The 26,100-nt window shown below is 41.1% G+C and overlaps 1 protein-coding gene across 4 annotated transcripts in view; it reads left to right on the plus strand.

The window, feature by feature from the left end:
- TIAM2 (TIAM Rac1 associated GEF 2) overlaps nucleotides 1-26,100 on the plus strand; it is a 249,816-nt gene that overhangs the window by 120,842 nt on the left and 102,874 nt on the right. For 3 of the 4 annotated variants that reach the window (XM_083176314.1, XM_083176316.1, XM_083176315.1), the window contains 4 exons: nucleotides 17,985-18,069; nucleotides 20,302-21,485; nucleotides 22,018-22,453; nucleotides 25,152-25,324. In XM_083176314.1, the coding sequence (XP_083032440.1) occupies nucleotides 20,304-21,485; nucleotides 22,018-22,453; nucleotides 25,152-25,324 (1,791 nt within the window). In that variant the 5' untranslated portion in view covers nucleotides 17,985-18,069; nucleotides 20,302-20,303. Of the gene's footprint in view, nucleotides 1-6,056; nucleotides 6,076-17,984; nucleotides 18,070-20,301; nucleotides 21,486-22,017; nucleotides 22,454-25,151; nucleotides 25,325-26,100 lie in introns of those variants that run through there. The other variant, XM_083176317.1, reaches the window with a different exon arrangement.

Raw genomic sequence — 26,100 nt, forward strand, 5'->3', positions numbered from 1 at the left:
TTTGAACAGTAGCCTATCAGGTGTCTGCAACACACTTGTTAGGCGCACCAACAGATCACATTTGTGGGGAAGATAGTTTAGACCCCTGACACTATCTATTCTGTCTTCTGTAATAGTGTGGAATAGGATCTGTGGGTTCCAACCTGCTGCTGAAATTTTGAATAGCCAGATGGGGTCACTAAATTTTTGCATCACTCCAAAATTATCCCAATTACACCTGGTAATGTATTCTTCCAAACTAGTGGATGTCTCTTTCAAAGCATAATAATGCCATGTGTCCGGACAACACATCTTCCTAGTGGCTGTGCGCTCTTCAATAGAGAGTGTGTTTTTTTTCACTGAAAGCTTAATAGATTAAAAATGAATATATAACGCAATCTACAGATGAATTAATGAGCAGGCCTGGTGGTGGCATGTACATTATTCATAAATTCTTCCTGCCGAGATCAATGGTTTGCATAGTGCCACTCTTGTGTCCGTGACAACACATGCAATTTATATATATTTACTCTTACAGTGAAAGATATATTAGTTTATGTAAATGTATTATTTTTCCTTTAGCTCCATGATGGGTTGGGATCAGTCAATGGGTCGACCTGCAATATCCCGCTATTTGGAGACTGTCCCGCTGTCCCTTCTGCGAGTGGCAATGTCCCGCGAACTTGGGGGGTAGAGCAGCCGGTGATCGCTGAAGAGATGCCAGCATACTCCATAGTGTAGGGAGTAGTTAAGGGAGCTGGGGGCTGCTCAGTCGCTAGGGTAGCGCTGGGCACATCCCTGATAATGATGAAAGCATGGGTCGTGGCACAATGGTACTCCCCTCTACCCCAGGCCACGCCCACCTGCCCCTTACATCCGTCCCCTTTTCGGCACATCCCAATGCGGAAATTACAAAAGTTGGGAGGTATGGGAAAAGGTCACCACGTTTTTTTTTTCCTTTTTTGGTGTCTATGTCAAAATCTGGGTGCGCAAAATCTGGAATGCTTCAGGCATTGCATCTCTCTATCATTATCTAACTTTATGCCCACTTGGATGGTGAAGTAAGAACAAGTACGTTTGGGTTTGTTTTGTATTTTAAATCACGACAAACGCATGTCAAACTTTTTCCTGTTTACACAATTTTCATGTCGGGCTTTTGCTTGTATCGACCTTTTGTCAGTGTTGACCTAAAGCCTGTCCACATAGTTCATGTGTCGACCTACTGCCTGCTGACCAATAGTGGACAACCTATTGACTGTCAACTTTTTTACTTTTGACCAATTGACCAGATCCCCTCCTTCATGGGCAACAGACAGCCCTGTGGCCTGTGGCCTATAGCTCCTTCCTACTTCATTTTCATACCTGTTTGTTCTAACTTGTTATGCTTCTTTAATATGCTTTTTGATATGTAATTAGGAGTCTTTTTGATTAAACATATTGGTTTAACTAATGAGATTAAGGGTAAAATGCTGCACTATTAAAGGGTATAGAGCCACCCAATAGGGCCCCTGCAGTGTTTCTGGTTGCACAACTCTCACACCGTATTTTCTCATCTGTGTACCAGTTTAAAAAACCTGTGTATCCATTCTTGGGGTTTATGACTTTCATGTTCACAATCTTGAAAAATGCCAGTTTTAAATGTTTTTGCCTGTGAGCTTGCAATCTTCATCCTACTGTATGTTGACACTCGCTGACTCTTCTACTGGAGTTTATTGAAAACCGCCCCACTCCATCCTACTTCACCTGACTCCCATGGGCAGGGCCGTAATTAGGGATATCGGGCTTGGGGGTCCCATGCCCTGGGGATTGGACTGGATGTGATACACATAAATGCATGGGGGGAGGAAATGGAGCCAAATTACCAACTTGCCCTGGGTGACAAATATCCTGGTTTTAGCCCTGCCTTGGGCATGTATCATTTTGTGATTCACATAGTCCTGGCTTTATTGGAGATCACCATTTGTTCTTTTGGGCAGAGGACAGTAGCTTATATGTAAAAGGACCATCAGCCTCCCAAGTGACCCAATTTCTGTGTGATAGTCCTGATGTTGGGAAGATTTCCGCCAGAAGGAGGTATGTCCCATTCCATGGTGCCTCACAGTGAGTATGCCGCAACAGGCAGCCTAATATAGCTATGTCCCCAGTGTGATGCAGACACGCCTACTATTCTGATTTATCAGGTGGAAATGTTGGGAGGTAGTATACATAGTTACTATGTAACAGCAGTGCTAAATGATCCTATTTCCAGAAATACCCCCATATCCATACAATATTGTTGTCATCACTAACAACTGTCTACCACTGCAAATCTATGTGTGACTTGCAAATAAGCACATGCTGATTTGTTCATACATTATTAATACATTTAGGCTTGTACTCCAACGGATCAAAGGATCTCCAATCTCTGCAGGTCCCTACACTAACCTATATGCTTCATCCAACAATAGATTGCCTCTGGAAGGTAGATGAATCTGAACTGCAGAGGGGAACATCCAGACAAGGGCTGGCATGTGAGATACATCAAAATAGGGCTTCGATAGCTTTATTTACAGCTGCCAAGACAACACTAGGGAATGTGGTGAAACTGGAAATGCCTGCCCTCTGGTTTTACACATACAGTACAGTATAGATCATATACAGTACCAGCTGCACGGCATATTATACAAAGCTGTATACACATTAAATGAAGCCTTATTTTGGCTTCATACCGCTTTGTAGAAGTGTTCTCTGTTATGAATTGTTACTGCTGAGGTTCATATGACTTGCATTTATGGTTTTACAATTATAACATACAGTACAGTATCATTTAAAATATGTCCGGCGACAAATCTTAATTTGTTAACTTCCGTACTGTTTTCCTGTGATAATATCAGTAACATGGATATAGGAGACGCAAATATAACATTTTAATTTCCTTCAACAATTTTGTCTGAAATCTGACTTAATTATTCTTAAAGCCCATATGTGACACACCTATCCTAATTAATATTTGATGCAGTTATTATAAATATTTGAACAGTATAGTAACATACTGAAATATTTAGGGATTTTTTTTTTGTTCTTATTTTTAATTACATTATTAGACAATTGACATTTATTTATTGTCACAATGAGTTCTGTTCCGAATATAAAAAAAATCATATTTTGTTTTTAAATGTATTGTTTATTATTTGCTAATACCAATCCAGTTAGCAAGCCTACAAGGCAATAACTTTATCAGATAGAATGGTATATATTTTAGCACTTAAGGCTCATACACACTGGACTATTTTTTTTTTAACGATATGTATGATAATGATATCAGTAATGACATTTCCGTGCATATCGTCTAGTGTGTATGCACGATATTGTTATTGCGTGCTCTCGCAGGTCGATAATTATGTCCTCCGTCTTGTATACATCGCTAGAGAGATTCAGCAGTATGTCTCTCCCCCCCCCCCCCCCCCCCCACTCCCTTGTCATGGTTGGAATTGGCAAGTGCGTATGCTCTTGCATACAAATGGGGATCCGGCATCTCACCGGAATCCCATCGATAATGAGTTCACTAGTGCACATATTGCCTGTGATGTTCTTTTTGTTCACTTACTTAGCAGTGATCATCCTGCGTCAATGCAAGGTATTAACAAGCTGTTAGTAATCAAGGGTATAGTTACTTATTGCTATCCGTATGCAGGCATTATGGTGGCCAAAGCAAAATCCCTAATAATAATGCCCGTATCAAATAATAGCACGGAACACATTTGCATCAGCAATAATGGCCAAATAAAACAATAGTTTTTTTTATTTTTTATTAATGAGCAGTGAATGTTCTATGGGCAGACTGCACAAAATGCAGTAAGTCACAAGGTCGTAATGAGAAGTGGACACTATACTGATGTTTCTTGCGGAGATATTTTTAACTAATGGGCTTGTGCAATTCCCCAGAAAACCATTACTGCGTCGCATGCTTTAACTGTGCGTGTATGATGGCGCAGTTGCACACGAGATTGCTGGCATTAGGGATGGCGACTGTATACCTTGGGTTGTACTTTTTACAGGAGGGCAGGACACTCCTTTTTTTTATTTGTATAGAGAATATTGCTGCACACATCCCAGTGCAGCTGTGAATATGGACACAACTACTTGAAAGCACAAAATGCATCCCGGTATCTCTTTCTTCTTTTGCTACAGTCTTCTTTACTGCAGTCATGCCAAACAGCCGCTCTCTGCACGCCTGCTTGTTGTTTTTTTTATTTATTTTTATGGACAGCAAGCGATCCCCTGCACGCTTAGTAGTTTATTAATTTGTTAGAGAGCACACGCCGCCACCGCAAAGCTCTCTCCGATTCCTAAATATTTACCCCTTGATCGCGCCACTGCAGAAGCTGGGTGGGATGAGAAGCAGAAGTGACATGCACAGAGCCTGCTGGTTCCCGTCCCATGTCCTGCTTGGCCGTCCACCCTTACTGCCGGCTGAGTGCCTGGGACAGGAAGTGAGGAATAAAACGTTCCTGCTGGCTGCTGCTGCTGAGCTAAGCTACTGTACATGAACATGTTGCAGCAGCAATATTATATTATTTCAGTTATTTCAATTATATTATTCAGAGGCGGTGATCGTTCCATTAGAGATGTGATGGATTTTCTCACTCACACCAGGCCTCTCATGCTGTGTGGCATATTGAGACTTGATGTATAAAGACACACATGTACCTATGCACACCTGGTCACATTTCATGTTTATGGTCAGGCCAAAAGTTTCTTAATGGGAAATGTAGAAAAATGTGTTAAAGTTTTAAAGTAAATTGTGTTTATCTGTCACCATTTTGTTCCGTTATGTGGTACGGGACAACATTTGCTTCTCTTTGTACACATAGTTTATGCCAGCGCTGGTTTTGTCTATTACAAGAACTATAAATAATTTGAATTGATCCTGGGCCACCAATCCTAGGCAAGTGTCCAGAGGCACCCCAGGGTGCCACAGCATACATTATGGGAATCACTGAGATAATCTCTTTGAACGCGATGATGGTGGAAAAAAATATGTCTGGATGTATTTTCTCCATGTTGTGACGGTATTGTGATATCATGGGAGCCATCTGATGTGTTCATATAACCTTGCACCTCTCGGCAGTTTTGTGGGCAATAGCGTGGCGATCCTGGTCACTGAATGGGAAGCAGGGATTACCAGGCAATCCATCAGTAGTCTTAAACTACTCCCAAAAGACAATTCAAAGTCAAATTTAAGCAGTAATTAATTCTGAAGTGTCCCAGCACAATTCATCTGAGAAACGCACCGCTGCGGAGAGAGCCCAATTATGACACTTTAAGTATACGCCATGCTGAGGCTTTAATGTCTGTAATAGCAGCTCTTACTGATGGTAATCAGTGAATATAGAGCAATTATTCCACAAAAATGGTTTGCTTTAACATTACACTTTATTGTATTACATTGGTTAATATACTATATACTTAATATACTATAGCTTCCGTCCTTTACAGTATACTGCTTTTACAGGAGGTGTCATAAAGACTGTCCTGTCTGTATGACCAGTACAGAAAGCCTCTGGATTTATACTAGGACACAGTACTTGTGTTTGTCTTCCTTGTTTTTAAATAGATCTGGAAGCTAGCACACTCTCATTCAGTAGATTCAATACAGTAGTAGCTTTCCTTTAGCAACCTCATGGTAATTTTGGAATGCAGGGTCAGACAACAAGCTCAGTCATTGGGATATTCCCTGGTGACTCCCAATTGTGTGCCAGGCCATGTAAGCTAATCACTACAAGTGTTTTTTTTTTGTGCATGTGGAAAACTGCTTTTCGTTCCGTCTGCATCATACCGTTCCGCCAGTGGAAAAAATCTGAGTACGATGAGGGGTGTAGTTAGCAGACAAAAATACTTTGAGTGCAGCTTAAGTTCTGTTTTTAGCTTGAACGTCTGCACAGTTCAAAGTGTTACCAGCGGTTGTGTGTGTGTGTGTGTGTGTGTTTTCTTGTTTGTGTTCTTTTTCTTTTTAAAATTTTCTTTAAAACAACGGAAAGACACAGAATCTTAAGAGAACTGTATTTGCTTCAAGAGCTTGTTATCCTTCTGATCCAGACAGTATTAGCATAAAAGGTAAGTTTATACAGGTAGCGTTTGAAGCTACACTTACTTTTAACTTTTCAATGCATGGGTGCTTATTGTGTATAATGTGGGATGAAAGAGATTGTGAAAACGTCAGTGCCTCTTAGCTTTGTACTGGTTCCTGTCACTTGAAACTTGTAGTTGGCGTAGTTTAGTTTCACAGAACGTCTTCGAGATGAAACCTTTGAATGGACATGAATGTTTTTTTACTTAAGGCTGATTGCAGCGGTTTCCTCGCCTGCTGAATACAAGACCCTGCTCCTTTCTGTTGCCGAGGGGCTGGGGCATGCAGCAGATGCTCCTTAAAGACTTGTTACAGGGTGTATAATAGTTCCTTCCCTTCCCCCCCTTTCGTGAGAACCAAGTGTATTGTTTGTGGTGGCTGCACCTGCTGGAAAATGAAATAATAGTGATAACATGATAGCAATGCCTAATACATTTCATCTACGAACACAACGCGCTGTTCTGTGATTATTATTTCTTCTCTTCCTTAATGTTACGGTTACTAGAATGGGCGTATATATTATATTAAACACCATTTCATGGAGTCTTGATGATTTAATTTCTAAATTCATAATATACAAAACTTCTATTTACCTTATGTGGGATAGTGAAGGCTATGCAGCCACCTCCAGGATTGGGCTACGGTTGGCCTATCATCTGGTGGAACTACATCTCCTAGCATTGTGTGATACATAGTAACAAACAGCTGTATATAGACACAATGGGCCAGATGTATCAAGCTTCAAAAAGTGATAAAGTGGATAAACAGCTATCCAATCAGCTTCTTACTGCCATGTTACAGGCTGGGTTTGAAAAATTATAGGTGGGAGCTGATTGGCTGGTTGTTTATCACTCTCCACTTTATCACTTTTTGAAGCTTGATACATCTGGCCCCGAGTGCTATAGCCCTGCTCCGGCAACATATAAAACAAAACTGACAAAAACTCTATACAGTTAATGGAAAGATAGTCTGGGTTTGCATTAGCTAGTTCTTGATATTCCAAAGAAGAATTAATTTAATCATTAATTTGTGTTACAAAGCCTTGCAGGAACACAGACTTTCAGAGTGAAGCACTAGTTTTTTTTTAGTATTTATATTTTCCGCTTTTTTTTTATAGATATGTAAATTTCCGTGGTTAGAAACCAAACAGAATGTTCCCGTTTTAGTTCCTAGCTATAAAATTGCATGTTACATTTTCCCTAACTACTTGGTGGTGTGCTTAAAACACTGACTGGTGACTGCTGTTGCTAGGTCAGGCCAATAAAAAGCGGTTACTAATGTCCTCCTGACTGGCTACCACATGTATAAACATCCACAAGGGGAGCGCATGTTTTTCTTTAGATGTTGCCAGTCAGAATGGATCACATTCTCACAGCACATCCTGCTCTCGTTGATTCATACACCAATTTGAATTTAGGTGACAAGTCTGTTGTATTAGTAATTCTACAAGCAGAAGGGATTAAATGTGTCATTCTGTCTGCATTAGAGGATGGGTCAGTTCTCACCATACAAATCCAGTGTAGAAAGTAAAATGCAGGATAAGGACACTTTTGTTTTAAAATAATTTTTTAAATGAGACGTACATTTCCCCACGTTTTAAGTTCTATGTTTTTGGCTCAGTGTTTTTTTTTTATTAAAAATAAATACATTTATATATATATATATATGTAGTTCCAGGTGGTAGCACGCCTTAATCAAGTAGTTGGCTCCGGTGCTCTCCAAAAACACACTGGGGCAGGGCTGAGTATATAAGAAGTATAGAGAGGCGGCACTCGAATGAAAAAACATCAAAGACGCGGTGTATGTATCATTATATATATATATATATATATATATATATATACGTGCGTGGTGGCGGCGGCACTCAGACAATAAGAAGAGACAGGAGACCTGATAACTTCCCAACGTTTCGAAGCGCAGCGGCTTCTTTATCAAGGTGCAAAGAACAACTGTTCTTTGCACCTTGATAAAGAAGCCGCTGCGCTTCGAAACGTTGGGAAGTTATCAGGTCTCCTGTCTCTTCTTATTGTCTGAGTGCCGCCGCCACCACGCACGTATACAGCCTGTCCCCTACAGACTACATCTCGGCAGGCACCAGGTTACCAGCTACAACGAAACGCACTGGGAGTGCCGCACCATCTAACAGACTATGGCCCTTATTCAGATTCGCGCGGTACGGCCCGCGTGCGGCCGTACCGCCGATGTTTTCCGTCTGCACATGCGCAGAGGTCAATCTGCGCATGTGCAGGCGAATTCGCCGCACATAAATTTACTACGCCGCAAAGGGGGCGTATAGGGGAGTGAGGGGCTTCATGCCCTCATTTCCCTATGTATACGCCCCGCGTTTCATGGGCGTTCCCATGCAAACGCGGGGCGTACGCATGCTAATGAGGGCATGACGCAACTCATGGGGGCGGAAAGCTGACGTCGCCGGATGTCAGCTTTCAGCCCCCATACAAGCTACCACACGGACGATTGTCCGTGTGGTCTCAGCTTGCGGGAGCTGCCGCGGCGTGCGGACCTGCCTTCGATGGTCGACGACCATCGAATGCAGGGGGCAGCTCCCACCATGGTGGAGGCGTAGCCTCCACCATTTTTATGCGGATCGCCAGCCGTCCATGTACGGACGGCCGTGGCGATCCGTAGGGTGGGCGGGGATTCGTCTGGTGCGGTCGGAGCCGCATATGCGGCTCGACCGCACCAACCAGAATAAGGGCCTATATATATATATAAATAAATATGTGTGTGTGTAATAAAGGAATTTTTATTCTTACTGACAAGCCTGTGGAGTGCCGCTGATTGATCTCACCCATATTTAGACTGACACACAGCCCATGGATGGCACCTGCAGCAAGGTATATTGAATACAACAGGAGTGCCGGGCTTATCCCAACCTATATATGGTTACCACGGTAACACTTGGCTGGGCACTGAAGCAAGTATTGTACAGCATTGTGCTGCCCTACGAACCTCTCTCTCTCTCTCTCTCTCTCTCTCTCTCTCTCTCTCTCTCTCTCTCTCTCTCTATATATATATATATATATATATATATATATATATATATATATATATATATATATATGTATATATACAATGTATGAAAAAATCCAGACATAACATATTATATTCAGTTATACTGCGTCATATTGTCTCCTTAAACATTATACACAGTGGCAAAACTTCAGTCAGATGTTGTATGTTTGTTGTAGTATAATACAGGGTATAGGATGTGACATTCTACCCTATACATCATGTATTTTGCTAATCATTCCTCACTCCAACAATGCAACATCTCTGACAGAGATCAGTGGGCGTGATGGGGGTTAGGAAGGGCTGGGAAGAGAGATGGGAGTCGGAGACCCAAAGCATTAGGGAAAGGTGCATATTTATCCAATGAAAGGTTATCATGTACCAATAGTTTTGGGGGAGGCACTACTATATTTATGTTGATCTGAGATGTGACTGCAGATTAGAGCAACAGACTTGTTTTGCTTTCTTTCAGCTCCAATACATGGAGTTTGTTGCCCTGGTACACAACACAGGACAGATAGTAATGCTTCTGCCTAATCTGGACCCCTACCAGTGGGTAAATGTGATAGAAGCCCATAGGCTTTTACAGGGCAACACTTTCTAAAAATGCTGTTTAATAAGCTTTAGTAAATATAGCCCCAGATCTCAACTTAATGTAAGCTGAAATATTGGTTGATTGATAAATTGTCACCTGAAAAAAAAAATGGTGAATGCTTGAAATACTCTCAATGGGCTGATGCTGAATTGGATGGAAATTAGGAGAGTGTCCATGGAACTGCTGGCTATTGGCTCCTTTACTGCTACTTATACCCATAAACATTTCCCCTACACTGTATTAGGTGCAAAAGAACAAGTCCACATGGCCTCAATCCACTTTGCCTAAATGCCTTTGCCTCTTTACATGCCAATCATGCCTCTTTGTATGTAAATGTCTATGCAATTGAAGTACTTGCAACTGCATGCACATAAAGCTAGGTACACACTGGAGTGATATCGGTACGATATGTCATTTCAGGGTGAATTACATATTGACCAGATTATCTAGTGTATACCCCCGGTTTGCAGGTGCCTGCATTCGCTATTGACGTCGCCCGGGCGGCCATGCTGCTCGGGGAACTGGGTGACATTGCTAGCACTATCATGTATACGAATGATAGAACTAGGGATAGAACCGTAATTGTTTTGACCTTCACTAGGATTGCTCTTGTGTGTACCCAAGATTATATATGTTGGCCGCGCACACATTGTACGGTTTGTGGACAAGTCCGCTGGTGCAGATCTTGTTCCGTGAGATTAAATGTAGTGCCCCCAACTGCAGTATCATTGCCCTGTTGCAGCAGTCTAGGGTAACCTGAGGGGAATGCAGTGTGGTTGCCGGCATTGGTAGTCTGACTGCTGGTCATCCGAATGTATCCCACCTGAGGGATCACATGGATGACCTGATGCTGGATCCTGGGACACAGCAGCAGGTCATAGGATCACGCAGGAGAGGTGTCTATTAACTCAATATACCTGCAGCAGCATGAGCATATATATAATGGCAGTAACAGCTGTTCATTCTGAATCGGGCATATAGGTTTGGAGCATGCGCAGTGAAAACAACATGCAGGATAAGATCTGCTAAGAGGCATACATTCAAATCTGCATTTGCCCCAGTGTAATAAATAGCATACGCAAATACATGCGCATCTAAGGGAATGGTGCACCACTGATAGATATTGTGCGAGGCATGACATAAAATACACAAAGAAAACACTTTTTTTGCATCAATTAACATCAGATCTGTGTGACATTTGTACACCCAGTGTCATCCTCGTGCTGATGAGCTATCTTTTGTTTGATGGGATAATATGTATTATGCCTTGTTTCTCTTGACAAGATGAATTCCTCAGTTCAGGGCTTTGCGAGACACAAAGACAGGGGCTTTTCTTGTGTGTTCAGCTTCAGTCAGCCGCACAACAGACCAGGAATGTCGGCTTGCCTCACTTGGCTATGCATGTGCCTGGTTTATTTGGGATATGATGAGGGAAGCAAGGGATGGGGACTTTTGAAAAAAATCCCATCAAGATTGAACTGATAGAAATCCATTATAAAGACAGCTGCTGCGCTTCGTGTTCCCAGATGAAATGTTGCTGTACTTTTATTGGTTTTTGATATGTAGATGTTGTTGTAGAGCCAAGATTTTTGGGACATATATTATTTTCTAAAAGGAATATTCTGCTAAGCTGATGATGTGAGCATGTGCAGTTACCCACCCGCCTCCTACCAGCACTCCTGCCGCCTGCTAACCGGACCTGCCGCCTGCCGATCGCTCATGCAATACAAAAAATATCTATCGACACGACATTCGACCAGTGGGCCTGTGCATCGCGTTGGTTGACCCATTCGACGTGCATACAATCCTTCGATTTATCGCACAGATGGAGTGTATGCAATATCGCCTATACCTAGTGTATGGGCACCATTCAGAGTGTGTACATATATAAGCCTTCTGCCAATTATTATCTGTACAGGTGTTAAGAAGTGTATACATGGACATAGGCAAAGCAATTTTGACTAAGCCCATGGGCAATTTGGACTATAGCTGATTTGCCCATAGGCCAAATACACTACACTGTGCAACATTGTCCAAATTGCTTTGCCTGCACAAATTATTGTGCCAGGGTGATAGCGGCGCCACAGGGCAGCACATCGCTGTTGCCTGCAGGGTACACATGGTGCGATTCTGGCTTACTTGCTAGGCAGTTTTCACTATCACATTGCTCTGTGTGTACACGGCGTTAAACACAGGAGGGGAGGTATTTATTCACTGTCCATTGCGTGCAGTAATAACATTCATGATATAAATTCCTCCCATATTTGCATGCTAGAGACATGTAGGCAGAGGCTGTCATGCAACATTGTTGCAGATGTATTGTTAACTGGGTTCATTTTACAACAGATGTTTCATGAACGATTTAAAGGGATGATCGTTACTTACTACCTGAATTACCCCAGTCCATCGTACTTCCATTGTTCGGTCCTGCTCCAAAATTGTTACAGGAAATTTATATTACCCATAGATTCACAGCATTGTCCAACTTAGAGGTGACCTGCTGCCCATCTGGATATGCTATGCTATCCTACGGAGTCTCAGAGTACCCCACCATCCTATTCCCTTTTAGACTGTTTTGTTCTGGTGCTCCACGCTTAATACAAAAGGTTTCACACTGTGGGTGACTCACATTTTTTGGGGTAGTCCCCTGCAACCCCAAAAGAGCAGGTGCTCCTCCTGCATCCCAACTGTTTCCTATGACAGAATGCACCGATAAAGCTTGGAACCGCAGGGCTAATATAGCACAAATCACTGTCATTTTGGCCCGACCCCTCTGTGATCCCGCTATTTATGGGATTTACCATTGTACGCTTGGGGCCTAATAATGTGCCCACTTGGCTCTGCCCTATGAAGACCCCAGCTGCTTCCCCTCTCCAGGCTTCTCCCCGAGAGGTGTCTTCAAAAGTAGGTAAGTTTGCCCTATTATGTGTGTGTGTGTGTGTGTGTGTGTGTGTGTGTGTGTGCATGTACTGTACATGTGTTTAGGTAGACTAGATGGGCCAGATGGTTCTTATCTGCTGTCAAATTCCAATGCTGTGTAAACACAGTGCGATCTGCACTATAGATTTTGACTATACAGTCAAAGTCAATAGCAAGTTATTGCAAACCCCCCAATGATTTACCGTATGTGATCTTGGTTCAATCCCGATGCGTGGCTCCGCGTGCTCATGATCAGAAGTAGAAATAGCCTGTGTAGTACAGTCTATAAGGCATGGCTCCATTGTTCCGTCTACATACTGTACAGACAGCGAATGCAGGTGCTCCAGATGAGCTCCACACTAGTAATATCGCTACTAACAGATGTGTTTGCTGTGATAATCAGTCAGACTAAAATCTTGGCACCCTTCAGTGATAACTTTAGATATAACTGTTGCCAGGTGATAAGACACGCATAACCCAATATGGGTTATATTTGAAGCCTAGTCAGGGTGTGTTCCATAGACAGGAGTGTCTAACAGAGCAGCAAACCTCTGCTAAATATATGTTGAAGTGTTATTTCCTTGCCTATTACTTCTGCATTCACCCGTACCAGCTTCCTGACTCTTCCCATCTGGCTTCTACCCACCCAGATTAATAACAAGCAGAAGGCAGATGTTGAGCACATTTTTTAAGCTACTCGCTTAAGGCTTTGTCAATGAGCACTTCATTTTTGTTGGTAATTACTACTGAATTTAAGTTACTAATATCTGAAATATATGGTATAAAATAATAATATAATTTCAAGATACTTCTATATAAAATATGCACAAGATAATTAAAGAGCTTGATCAATTCTAGAGCTCTATATCTGCGTTAAAAAGGACAGACGGGTTGTGGAGGAGTTCTAAGTTGTGAGTGGCATTTTCGGGCATGTTTTGGGATGGGAGGGGGTTTAGTTTAGGGGATCAGTTTTGTTAGTTTTGGCCTGTCTGGAACTCGTTACTGCATCTTTGATCCTGATCAATTGCACTACCTTTTTGGCTGCTCGGGCTTTATTGCTCGGTGGCAAGCAGGGCCGCCACTAGGAATCCTGGGGTCTAGGACTGACCTCCAGTCCGGGCCCCTCCCCCCGAGTACCATTACCTACCCCCCCCCCCCGAGTACCATTACCATTGATGCCCCAGGTTTCTTAAACGATGTGCCAGATCTGTAGACGTCATTCATTATGCGATCAATATCACACGCCTCAATATTTACTGATGTTCTTTAAATGGGTAGGATGCCTGACAATGAGTGAAATACATGAATAATAAATCTACTAGTAGTTATTTGTATATTGATATGATATCACAACTAAAGAATGATTTGGGTGCATAGTTCATTAACCTTTTACCTATTGTTGAATTCCTACTACTTATTAAGATTAGTTATTGTAAGGCTATATCCACATTATACTCTGGGCTTAAATCGGACCTGTTTGCTAGGCTGCATACACTCGCAGCCTGGCGCACATGTTAGCACCACTCTGCTAGCATGCGAGGGGAATGGCCAGCGTTTTTGTGGGGACACCAATAAAACACTCTCTGTAGTAAAGTGGCTCGTTCGCTATCGGGGTTTGCACATGCGAATAAACACGCATGTGCAAACCCCCCACCATCGGACCTGAACAAGCGTGTCTGAATTGGACGCTCTGTTCTTAACCCGCTGGTACCCCCCTATAGATTATAGTGCTTATCAGGGAAGCCTCTCAAATAAACTTTGTACGTATGTTGTTTAGTATCCGTGTAGTCACTCCTTGAGAATTTGGCTAGGATAAGCATCAGGTCTGACTTGATGGACCAAACTTGATAGCCCGAAGGTATAGAGGTGTATGGGATGGTGATCCAGATTCAAGGATGTGGGACTGTGCTAATCATACAGTAGCCATTTCTTTGGGCTACTGTGCAATAATATGCTAACGTTACAGGAGGTTCTTTAGGTGTAGACTTAGTTACCGTATCGCCTTTATGTAATTAGATTCCTTCTGCGTGCTTCTGTGATCCGGATCATCTGAGTGAACTTCCACCGTCGCAGAACTCCAGTATGCCCTGAATTGACTGCAGCATGTCAGTCACATTGCGGCTTAGGGGACACGGCAACCGTTGTCACATCCACTGATCTGCACATCACAATAACCATCAGAGATGTAGGCAAACCATTATTATTTTTTATTATTACCATTGTTTATTTATATGGCACCATGGGGGTTCCAAAGCGCATGATCTATCTTTTCTCACACACAGATCGGGCATAAACATACAGGTTTATGTACAAACATGTAGGTTAGGAGGAGACATGGCTGGATTTAATTAGGAAGTGAGTCTTGAGATCCCGTTTAAAGTTTTGTAGGGAGGTGGACAGTCATATTATCTTATCATCCTTAGGGTAAGTTATGTGGTGAGGGGCTGATGCACTTCTGTTTGCCCACATATGATATTATTGGCAGCTGCCAGCACTGGTTTTGCCTGTTACATTGACCATAGATAATTTCAATTGGTCTTGGGTCACGAACCCAAGGCAAACCAGGGTGCCTATGCACACAGTTTGGGAACCACTGACTTAGAACCTATTGATTCTAACATTTCAGAATGATTAAACTTGTCTTAGAAGAATATCTCTTACTGGTCTAATAAACCTGAAATTGATCAATCATCCTGTACTATGGCCCTTATTCAGTTCTGATCGCAGTACAAATTTGTTCTCCAAATGGGCAAAACCATGTGCACTGCAGGTGGGGCAGATGTAACATGTATAGAGAGAGTTAGATTTGTGTGAGTTATTTTGTTTCTGTGCATGGTGCAGATTGGGCAGGTCCGATCTTTGCAGGGGATGGGACGCCAGCTGCCATCCCCCGCCAGCGCCATAGCTTTAGCGAGAAGGAGACGTGCGCGCCCCCTTCCGACGGCGCTTCCAACGCTTCCCCCGGTTCACCGCCGGCTTGTCGGCGGTGACCCGGGGTCCCCGCCGCCTGCCCGCACCCCCCCTAACCCTGTCCGTCTCCCTGAAGTGGAGACGGACAGGGTTCCCGTCGCCCCGCCGACGGAGATTGAGACGCGCGTCTCAGTCAGATGGTGAGGCAGGCCGCTGTCGGATCGCCAGCGCTGACGTTCTGGCGATTCGCCAGCAAAGAAGAGGCCTGCCCCATCTGTAAATACTGGCTGCATTATTTTTACATTGCAATTTTAGATTTCATTTTCAACACATCTCTCCCAAATCTAACTCTCTCTGCACATGTTACATCTGCCCCACCTGCAGTGCACATGGTTTTGCTCATTTTGAGAACAAATTTGTACTGCGATCAGATCTGAATAAGGGCCTATGTATGGTCCGTTTAGGTAATCCGCACATACTGTATTCATAACCAAGGCTCTCCAAGCTTTCAGATTTCCCTTTTGACCTGATATTGTGTTTATGCTAGTTTATATGATTACAAATACTACTGAACCTTTTCTCTAATGTCAGCCAATTAGACGTAAGAGTTTATTTAAATCCTGAGGTATTAGCGCTCAGTACTGGGCGGATGAGAAATAGAAAAACACTAAATGAGTGATATGATGTCACTTATTCATCGTTTTAGGTGTTCTTAAAATGTTGACTCTAATAGTGGCGCCAATTTTAAATGTGTTTATATTCTGCTGTTTACTATTTTACTATTTGTTTAGTAAGGGAAACATAGAATATTGTGGTATCAACATTCTACTGACTTCCTTTCTTTATAATAAACAGGATATGCATTTCCTTTATGAGGAGGTTACACTGAAAGCTTTTAGATTACTGATTTCTTGTACTTCCTATAATTCTCGCTGCTAGGAGTCCAGATAAGAACTCTATTAGTCAAATGAAAGTTTAAAAGCCGGGTCACTTAAATCCTTTGAGTCAGAAAGGGCTATGAATGAAAATACAAAGAAGGACATTGCGCCAAGTGCCACAAAGCCCGGGGTGTGCTGCGAACAAAAGCCACATTCTCCACTTTCAAATGGAAAATTCAGTGATAGTTTGCAAAAATTAATTTTGTAGATTAAAATATAAAACAATAACAATTACTACAATGGTGCATATCAAGAAGTATATTATGTACTCTAGAAAGCTCGCTCGAAGCAAATGCTTTGAAAGCTAGTAGATGTAGTTTCACTTGCTGACAACAGATGGCAATGTAAGCCGGCTCGAAGCAAATGCTTCCAAACTTAGTAGATGTAGTTTCACTCGCTGACAACAGATGGCAGTATTTCAGAGCTGCAAGGAGACATGTATAGATGATACCTAGTATTTTATTGTTCTGTACAGGGCTACGGAGTTGTAGTTGGACTGTAGTAAACATTAGGAGACAGAGTTGAAGGTTTGATGTACTGACTCTACAGCCCTGGTTATGAGTGTACATCTTTAGTTAAGTGCGATACTTGTAAGTATAGGGCCAGTATGGTTGCATAGACATAGTTTTACTGCTGTATAAGGATTTTGTATGTTCACAACACATTTATGTGGGTTTCTTACAAGAAGTTTGGTGTCCTTCCAAAAACATACTGATAGGTTTATTCCCTGCTGGCTAGTATAGACACTAGTGTATGGCAGTTACTATGGGACAGGGTTATCCATGAATAAGTAAATATCTTTGTAACACATGGAAGAAAGAGAAACAGAGTGCACCCCTATCATAAATTCCACCACCAGAAGATAACCAATCAATGGAAATTCCAGTCAGATGTTAACAATTAGCAATTTTAATACAACATTTTTTAAAAATATGTAGTTTTCATCTGTATGTAGTATGGTTCATACAAAACAAGGATATACCTCCAACGCGTTTTGTCGATACGACTTCCTCAGGGGCAAAATTTCCGTGTGTTGGTGGGTAGTGAGAATATTCACTCCCGGTATGTAAACCCTCTAAAAAAAATTGGATCCTTTGGGGATCCTTAATGTTTAATGCACAGCTGCATCAAGTTTCAACAGTATTCATATTTGGGTCCTAGATATTGTAGAGTGAGGACTCCTTTAGGTAGGGACACAGCAAGCCAACAATGAACCAACTGCAATATAATATAGTGGCACTATATAAGTAGAACATTAACAACGTAAAAAAAGGTGTAACTTCTGTCCAACAAAAAGAAAGTTTTTCTATCAAAGGGTTTGTTTGCATCCTAGTATAGCTTTGAATTTATTCTATATATAAAAAAAAAAATAACAAACAAGGATAGTTAGTGTTTATTAAAGTTTAATCATAGGATTTAACAAGAAATCTTGTCTGTAACACCTTTGTGGAGCTGTACAAGGGCTAGAGCTTCTGTTCATTTGAGATCTTCTTTTTATCCATAGGATATTCCACTGGAACAATTGGGAAACAGACAATGGAACCCTTACCAACTGTGATATGTTCCCAGTTTTAGCAACAATTAAACAGGTTAGTAAAGCAATACAAATGTATTTAAAGTTTTTTCTGCATGTAGTTCTGGTAGAATGTTGAATCATAATGGAATGGGGCCACTGTAGTTGGAAGAGATTCAGAGCCTGTCAGAGTAATATATAACTAATATTGTACAGTTAGTACAGCAGGTCAATAAGCACACATACTTTAGAACAGGTAACTTTACATAGTGAAACAACCCTATTCTCCAATGAATTATCTGCTGTAAAATGATCATGTTGTCTGTTATTTCATTGACTTCTGTAGGGTCATTAGTAGCATACTGTATATTTTAGGCAATTGATTTTTTTATTCCTCAACTCTTTTCTACTAATATATTTTTATTAGTTATATATATTTCTGTGTGTGTGTGTGTGTGAACTTAGTTAAGTACGTCAATTACGTCACAGACACCTCTCTTCCATTGTAGTGGCTTTCATAGTTTTTAAGCAGAATAAGATTAATTCTGTAATTGTGTAGTGGAGAATGTGTGCATTGCTAGAGAGACAGTTTATGTAAAGGGTTTGTGTAGTTAAATACATCTGCGGACAGCATCTGCAAAAGGAGGCCTACAAATCCTTACCAGATAATTGTTTCCAAGATCAGTTAACCTGAGACAGGTACCCATACACGCTGCGATGGGATGCGCGCTCCCGCGGGCATCCCATTGCACAGTACAAAAAGTATGTGGTGCACATACATTTTGTACTGTTTTTGGTTCACATTGCATGCAAAACACATGCCGTGCGATGCGATCTAATGCAAATAGTATATAAAGCAATAGTTTTGACCATAATGGAATAAAAAAATGTACAGTGTACTTGTACATTTGCATTGAGTTTAATGGGAATAAAAATGCAAAAACTGACAAACATTAAGTTTCTTGGAAGAGCAGAATCTTTGCATAATTTATCATTCTAAAGTACATACAAATAGGCAGCCTCCTTGTATGATACACCCTGTCCTAGAGTTAGATCTGTAAATTGCGATCCATTCGCAAATCCATACGCAGTTCCTGAACCATCAAAGAGTTTTTGCTGTCTGTGCAATTGTGATAAGGTCTGAAGCTTCCACTAATCTGCAACTGAGACAAAGGGGACCCTGGCCCCGTTTTTGGACTGATCGACTGTTATCGTCAGATGGGATTCAATATCCTGCCGGATGTTCGGTGAAAAGGGTGTGTGTCTGCGAAAACGGCCATAGATTGTCATGATACGGCCATGATCTAGACCAGTGATTTTCAACCTTTTTTACCTTGCGGCACACTAAATAAGATTTTAAAATTGCCAAGGCACACCATGAGATCCCCACAGGGCAAAACACATTGGTCCCCCAGAGGAAAAAACCAAACCTATTGGCCCCCATATAAAAAAAATCACACTGGTCACCACAGGTAACACAAATAAAATAAATTGGCCCTTTAAATGAAAAGAAGAGCCCAGCAAATAACAGTTGAACTGGTGGTGGCTGTAAACTAGTTTAGGCATCTCCAGATCTGGAGGCACACTTGAGAACAGCTCAAGGCACACTAGTGTGCCACGGCACAGTGGTTGAAAAACACTGATCTAGACAATCCACTGCCATTTTCTGCAAAACGGGCCCGACTGCTATTAAAGTCAGATCCGTTCTGACGAGCTGCCGCTTCAGTGCTGTCGGAAAAGACAGCATTGAATAGGTACCTGTTGCAATTTACCCCATAGGAAATAGCGTCAGGGATTGAAGTAATAGAAGGAATAGAGTGATATTGCCTAATCTAGTTTATTTACATATAATAATGATAATAATAATAATAGCAATAGCAATAATAATAATAATGTCTGAACATAAAAACCTATCTCAGAACAGCAATAGAAACATTCTCTGATCAGAAGTAGATTCCCCAGATTCCGTCCAAGGAACCAGTGCAAAAGTAGATGTTCTCCAAACATAATGGTTGGCGCTCCTTTTCTTTCTGTACCTCTGTGGGTACTTTGGGACCCCCAGCATGTGTGCTGACCATGGCTTTGCACACCCTTTCTCTGTACCCTTAATCATTTTAAATTTGTCTTCTATTTAATTTATAGTACCCATATACCAATTACTACAGTACTTTTATATGACAACTTTAAAACACTAGTTTCTTCAAATGTAAGTTATCTGTAAAAAAAAATAGGTGTTTTCTGTTTTAACCATGATCCATATTAAATGAGAGCTGAAGCTGAGACAATACAACTGTCTTTTATTTTGCAGATATGGGGAACTCAGAAAGTCAATACAGTCTTCAAGGATCCCGAAGTCCAGGTGGTAGTTCTTTGTCAGATGCTAAGCAAAAGAGCTGCTCTCTAAAAATACATAATGTTCATGGAAAAGAGGAAAATGAATGGACTTCTCCTGCGTGGGCTCGAACCAACAGCAGTACTACCTACAAATCACGCTCATTAACAAGAACATGTCTCTCTCAGTGCAAGAGCAATCCACCGTATTCATCAAGACATGGGGATATAGTACTAAAGGGCCCTAAAACTTGCACTCATCCTAAGCACAGATCTAACCTTGCTGGGGAGTGTTGCCAGGCAAACAACAACACCTATTTACCAGATAATGGGTATCATTATGTTGGATATGAAACTTCAGGAAACCACAGGAGATGCAATGGACACATATTAAGCTGTTATGACATTCATGACAATGTGTCTGCTGCACTGCAAGCTGAGGAAAGAAAAAGTCCAAAAGTCTTGATTAAAACACTTGGAAAGCTTGATGGTTGTTTGAGGGTTGAATTCCATAACAGTGGAAATGATATTCCATCTGAAGAATCTGATGGACCAGTTCAATTACTCAGGTACTCCCCTGCAATGGAAACAAAGGAAATCACCCAGCTTGATCCCCGGAGAAACTCTGGCATGGATTACACTGCAAACCACGGTATGTCAGCAAGTGATTCTGGACTTCGATCAAGCAAAGGAAGTTCACTAAGTTCAGACTCTTCATGGTATGATTGCCCGTGGGGAAACGCTAGGGACATCAATGACCTGGATGGATCATACCTTACGAGGAGTTCTTTAGACACAAGTGTACATGGAGGAATTGTTCCTAATGATAATAGTGTACTCTTCAACCAGAGATCTTCTCTTTCTTCGCTTCGTGAATTATACAACACTGATTTAGAAAGTGGTTTAGCCTCCAGTCGATTGTCAGATGAATACATAACTGCCCATCATACCCTAAGTAACAGAGTTTCCTTTGCATCAGATATTGATGTTCCATCAAGGGTAGAACACAGGGGACCTACTCAGTATTCCTCATACACCCTTCCATGCAGGAAATCAAGGCCTTTAACTGAAGACGCATCTAAAAAAGACACACTGAAAAGCCGAATGAGACGCATTGGTGATTGGACAGGTAGTCTTTCAAGGAAGAAGAGAAAACTGCAGGTAGGTCACAGGTTTGATGTAGCTGAAAGCAATGAAATGAAATACATTTGAGTGGTACAAAACCACTATTTCTAGAACTAATTATAGTGAACTTAGACTTCGGGGAGAAATTCAATTAGTCATGGGGTTTAGCCACAGCTAATTGATTGCAATGCCTGAAAAATCTGAGTACCATATATACTCGAGTATATGCCTTCTTATTTTTTAGAACATTTTTTATGCTGAAAAATCCCCCTCGGCTTATACTCGAGTAAGGGTCCCACTTGATTCAATACGTTTTCCCGTTTTTTTTGTTGTAAAATTAATCGGGTCGACTTATACTCGAGTATATACGGTAAATGCACCTTTCTGCATTTAATGCACAAGGAGTCTCATCTGATTCCACTTGTTAATTGCCTGTATGTAATCATCAAAATCAGTTATTAGTCATCTACCTGTATTTTTTAAATCTTAGATATGACAGATTGATGTTAGTATTTTATTAGTGACTTGTATAATTGCCCTAATATATACATCTCTATTTGCTCACTAGGAACCAAAATGCAGGGATGTAAGTGAATGCTTTGACAGTGGAATTAATGGATTTACAGCAGAGACCAGCTCTCCTCCACATCTCTCTGATGTAATGTGGGCTGGAGGCTCTGGACCTCGCTTGCCACCAAGAAATGACTATACAAGTGCAACCAGCAGTGATGCTGTGAGGCAGAATATCTATGAAAATTTTATGAGGGAGCTGGAATTGGAAAGAACCAATGTAGAGGAAGCTCCCACTTCAACGGGAACAGAAGACTCCAGCAATGACTCGCTCAGTTCACTGGAACAACTTGATTTGCTGTTTGAGAAGGAACAAGGGGTTGTTCGTAAAGCTGGCTGGCTTTTCTTTAAACCACTAATCACCCTTCAGAAGGAAAAAAAACTGGAGCTTGTTAACCGCAGGAAATGGAAGCAATATTGGGTAACGCTTAAAGGTACAATACCCCACAAAGCGGTATTATTAAATAATAACAATGGAAAGTAGTAAAAAAAATAAAGTGCCACAATCTACACCCGGCATTCCCAACCACTGTCCTCAGGGCACACCAACAGTACAGATTTTAGTGATATCCAGGCTTGAGCACAGGTGACTTAATTAGTACCTGAATGATTCTGATTAAACCATCTGTGCTGAGGCCTGGATATCACTAAAACCTGCACTGTTGGTGTGCCTTGAGGACCGTGGTTGGGAATGCCTGATCTACACTGTAGTAATGTTGTATGATATGAGAGTGTATTGTATGAGGGATTGCAATGGAATTTAAACATAGATCAACATGGTAATAAGGTCCGAAATATGACTTACTATGATATAGGAATATTTATGCATTTAAATGTTGTTTTTTTGACAGTTTGTAATTTATACTAAAGGGTGTTTCTCCTTTTGTGGGGTGTTCAGACAAACTCCATGTCAATGGGATTAAAAAGTTGTGCCAAAATAATTCTGATTTTTTTAATGCCATGTAATTACACTATTAGCTATTTGTAATGACTGGAGGGGTGTGGTGGTCAGATATCAGTGTCGCTAAAGATCTTTCATGGCAGAACAGGGAGTATCTCGAGAGCATGCTAGCCTGAAGCTTCCAGCAAGCATGGTCATGCTTTCAAATATTCATTATGCTTTAAGGAATATTAGATGCTGGGCTCAAATTCCTCTAGTATCCTATATGAAAAAAAAATAGGTTAAGGCTGCTCCTTGATTCTATAGGGAAAATTTGAGTGTTTTGCATGTTGCCACACTGTGCACAGCCGCTGGCACAGCCGCTGGCACAGACCGTTATGTTGTTCCATCATTTTGACGAGCTGGGAACTGATCCTTTTATAATAGTCAGCATTGCAACAGGGATTGTGTTCAGTTGTAAGGACTCATTCTAAATATGTTCAGTAAAGCAGTTATCTGACACAGGGTCCCCGACGTATTTGCTCCGGGGACCGTTTGTGCGGCTATGTGCATGCGCATATTTGCAGAGCAGCTGTACGAATGCCTTCGGCAAATAGCACAGTCACGGAGGCATTCATAAGGGGAGGGAGAGGGGCGTGCCGGAGGCAACATCAGGGGCTGTTTTATGGGCGTCCCCAGGGAAACGCTGGGCTAGGTCAGGAATGATATAGCCAATGGTCTATTGTACTCCAGACCTGTGCTTTGCAGTATCCATTTATCGGCTTCAAGCATTCTATAGCACCTGCACGCCCACCAACCAACCAACTAACTATCATGGCAGTTAGCCACTTATCAGATGATTGGCTCAATAAATAGATAGTGTGTTCCTGGCTTTAGGTATATACCATAGAAATGATTGAAAGAATAATAAATGAGCTTAAACCGATTGTAATTTGCGTGTAATAATGACCTCCAAGCCAGTGATTTGTAGGCTTGGACACGAGTCAAAGGCAATGTGCATCGGGGCTTTTTGATTCAGTCCAAACTGTTGGCGATTTAATCACAAATGCAGCCATTCTAGGTGGGACCCAAACATCAGGGCATGCCCTTCTTATTTCATGTGAATACATTTTATTTTTATTCATTTTCTCTCATTATTTAATGTGGCATAGATACTGCCCCTCTACAGAGCATAAGGGCTATTGGGTACTGTTACAGGGTTTTATCCTTTTATTTTGTATTAATATTTTTTCGCTCCTTGGACTGGATAAAAAGGGTATGTAGAAGTGATATTACATTTTAAGGACCTAAAATTATTATTATTTTATTATTATGATTATTATAAATATTATTATTAAAGCTCAATATCATTATTTATATTTATAAATATATTAACTTTATTAATTACTTGAAAAAGAGGTGCACAATTATTATTGTGTATTGAGGTGAAAAGGACACAAGTGTACAAAGGGGATACAATTACCATTTACAATTACCATTACCATTAGGGGCACATTTATTATTTTATTAATGCAATCGGACACACTGTAACATATAAAAGTGCCACAATTCACATTTTATTTTTATTTATTTTCTCTCATTATATAATATGGCATATATAACACTTATTTTGTAAGATCTAATTAAATTTTTTGTACCCTTTTACCAAGATGGTGCCAAGGATATTTATAATTTTCCTGGGTGGATTCAGAGCAAAGTAGCGTGTTTGATGGGTTTATTTACCTTTTTTTTAATTTATGAAATTACAGGCAAACATATATATATGACTTCAGGATCTTGGCGTTCACAAACCCATCGCTTTTTGACTGGTTAAACTGCGGTTTGTGTAACTGTAGGTTAATGTATTATGTGATTTATTTATTTATTTACAAGGCAGAACCAACCTAGTTTTGTCTTTGTAAATGATTGCTGCTTTAAAAGATTGGCCATTCTGAGACAAACTCCCACAGCTCTGGCTTCTCAGACTGTATTACATTTACCCCTTAATATTTAAATAAATTAATCTCACATTATTTTAAACACCAAGAATTTGAATTGTATCTTCTTTAGAATGGTTTTGCATTATCTATTTATCTATGCACTGGTTGATAATGGTTGCAAAAAAAATTGAGAGAACCTTCAGATTAATGAGAATTAATGAGGTCTAAAGCAGATTTGATGTTCATTCTCACTCACTCACTCACTCACTCACTCACTCACTCACTCACTCCTCTTGCTCTGTTTTTGCAAAGGTTGTACCCTGATGTTTTATGAAACTTACGAGGGAAATTCCATGGATCAGAATACATCACCTAGATATGCCCTGTTTGCAGAAGATGGCATTGTACAGTCCGTTCCCGAGCACCCAAAGAAGGAAAATGTCTTTTGTCTCAGTAATTCCTTCGGAGATGTTTACCTGTTTCAGGTTGGTCAAGTCATAGTTGCATCTGACCTCTTGCATGGTGTTTGTTACCTAATATCTTCTTAATTAGTGATGAGGAACAGTTGTCCTGGGGGCCTCTTGCAGCTAGGAATTTCCGATGGAATTCTTTTAGACCAGGAGCAGTTTCTTCTCTAGGCTCTTGTATATTATTAAAGCATCAGCATAGTACATTCACAAAGCCAATCCAGCAGGGTAATCCATAGGAATAGACATGTTATATCACTGTCAGTGACCAACATAAAGCCAATCACATATCCTCTATTGCTGTCCAGTGTGCTTGTGCTTTCAAAACACATTGCAACAAGGCATCCACCATCTAAAGGACCATCAGCTTCTATCAATCTTTTATCAAGTACATTATTTGAAATGATAGCTTGAATCTGATTGGTTGCTATGGGTAAGTTGTTGTTGTTTGCTTTAGTAAGTTTGATACACCTTTCCCTATGTCATAATTAGGTCATGTGCTTTCTATCTATCTAAATAGAAGAAGGGGTGTCCCACCCCGAAACATTGAGAAGCCACTAAAACCACGTTCACTGTTTTTTCAAGTCTCTGAGTGCCGCCTGCTTGTCGCCTGTCTACATTAGGGGATCTCCCAAATGGATGGCACCAGAGCAGGCTATCCCATAGGGGACGCCACGAGTGCCAAAGCATGGACTTATATATAGCAAGTCATACAGCCCTAATGCAGGTGGCACTCACGGGGCTTTATAATGCAGTTTAAAGAAGAGACACGCTCTAAATTGCTGAAACATTAT

This window comes from Crinia signifera, chromosome 3, assembly GCF_055691185.1.
Source record: "Crinia signifera chromosome 3, ASM5569118v1, whole genome shotgun sequence".
Classification (NCBI taxonomy): Eukaryota; Metazoa; Chordata; class Amphibia; order Anura; family Myobatrachidae; genus Crinia; species Crinia signifera.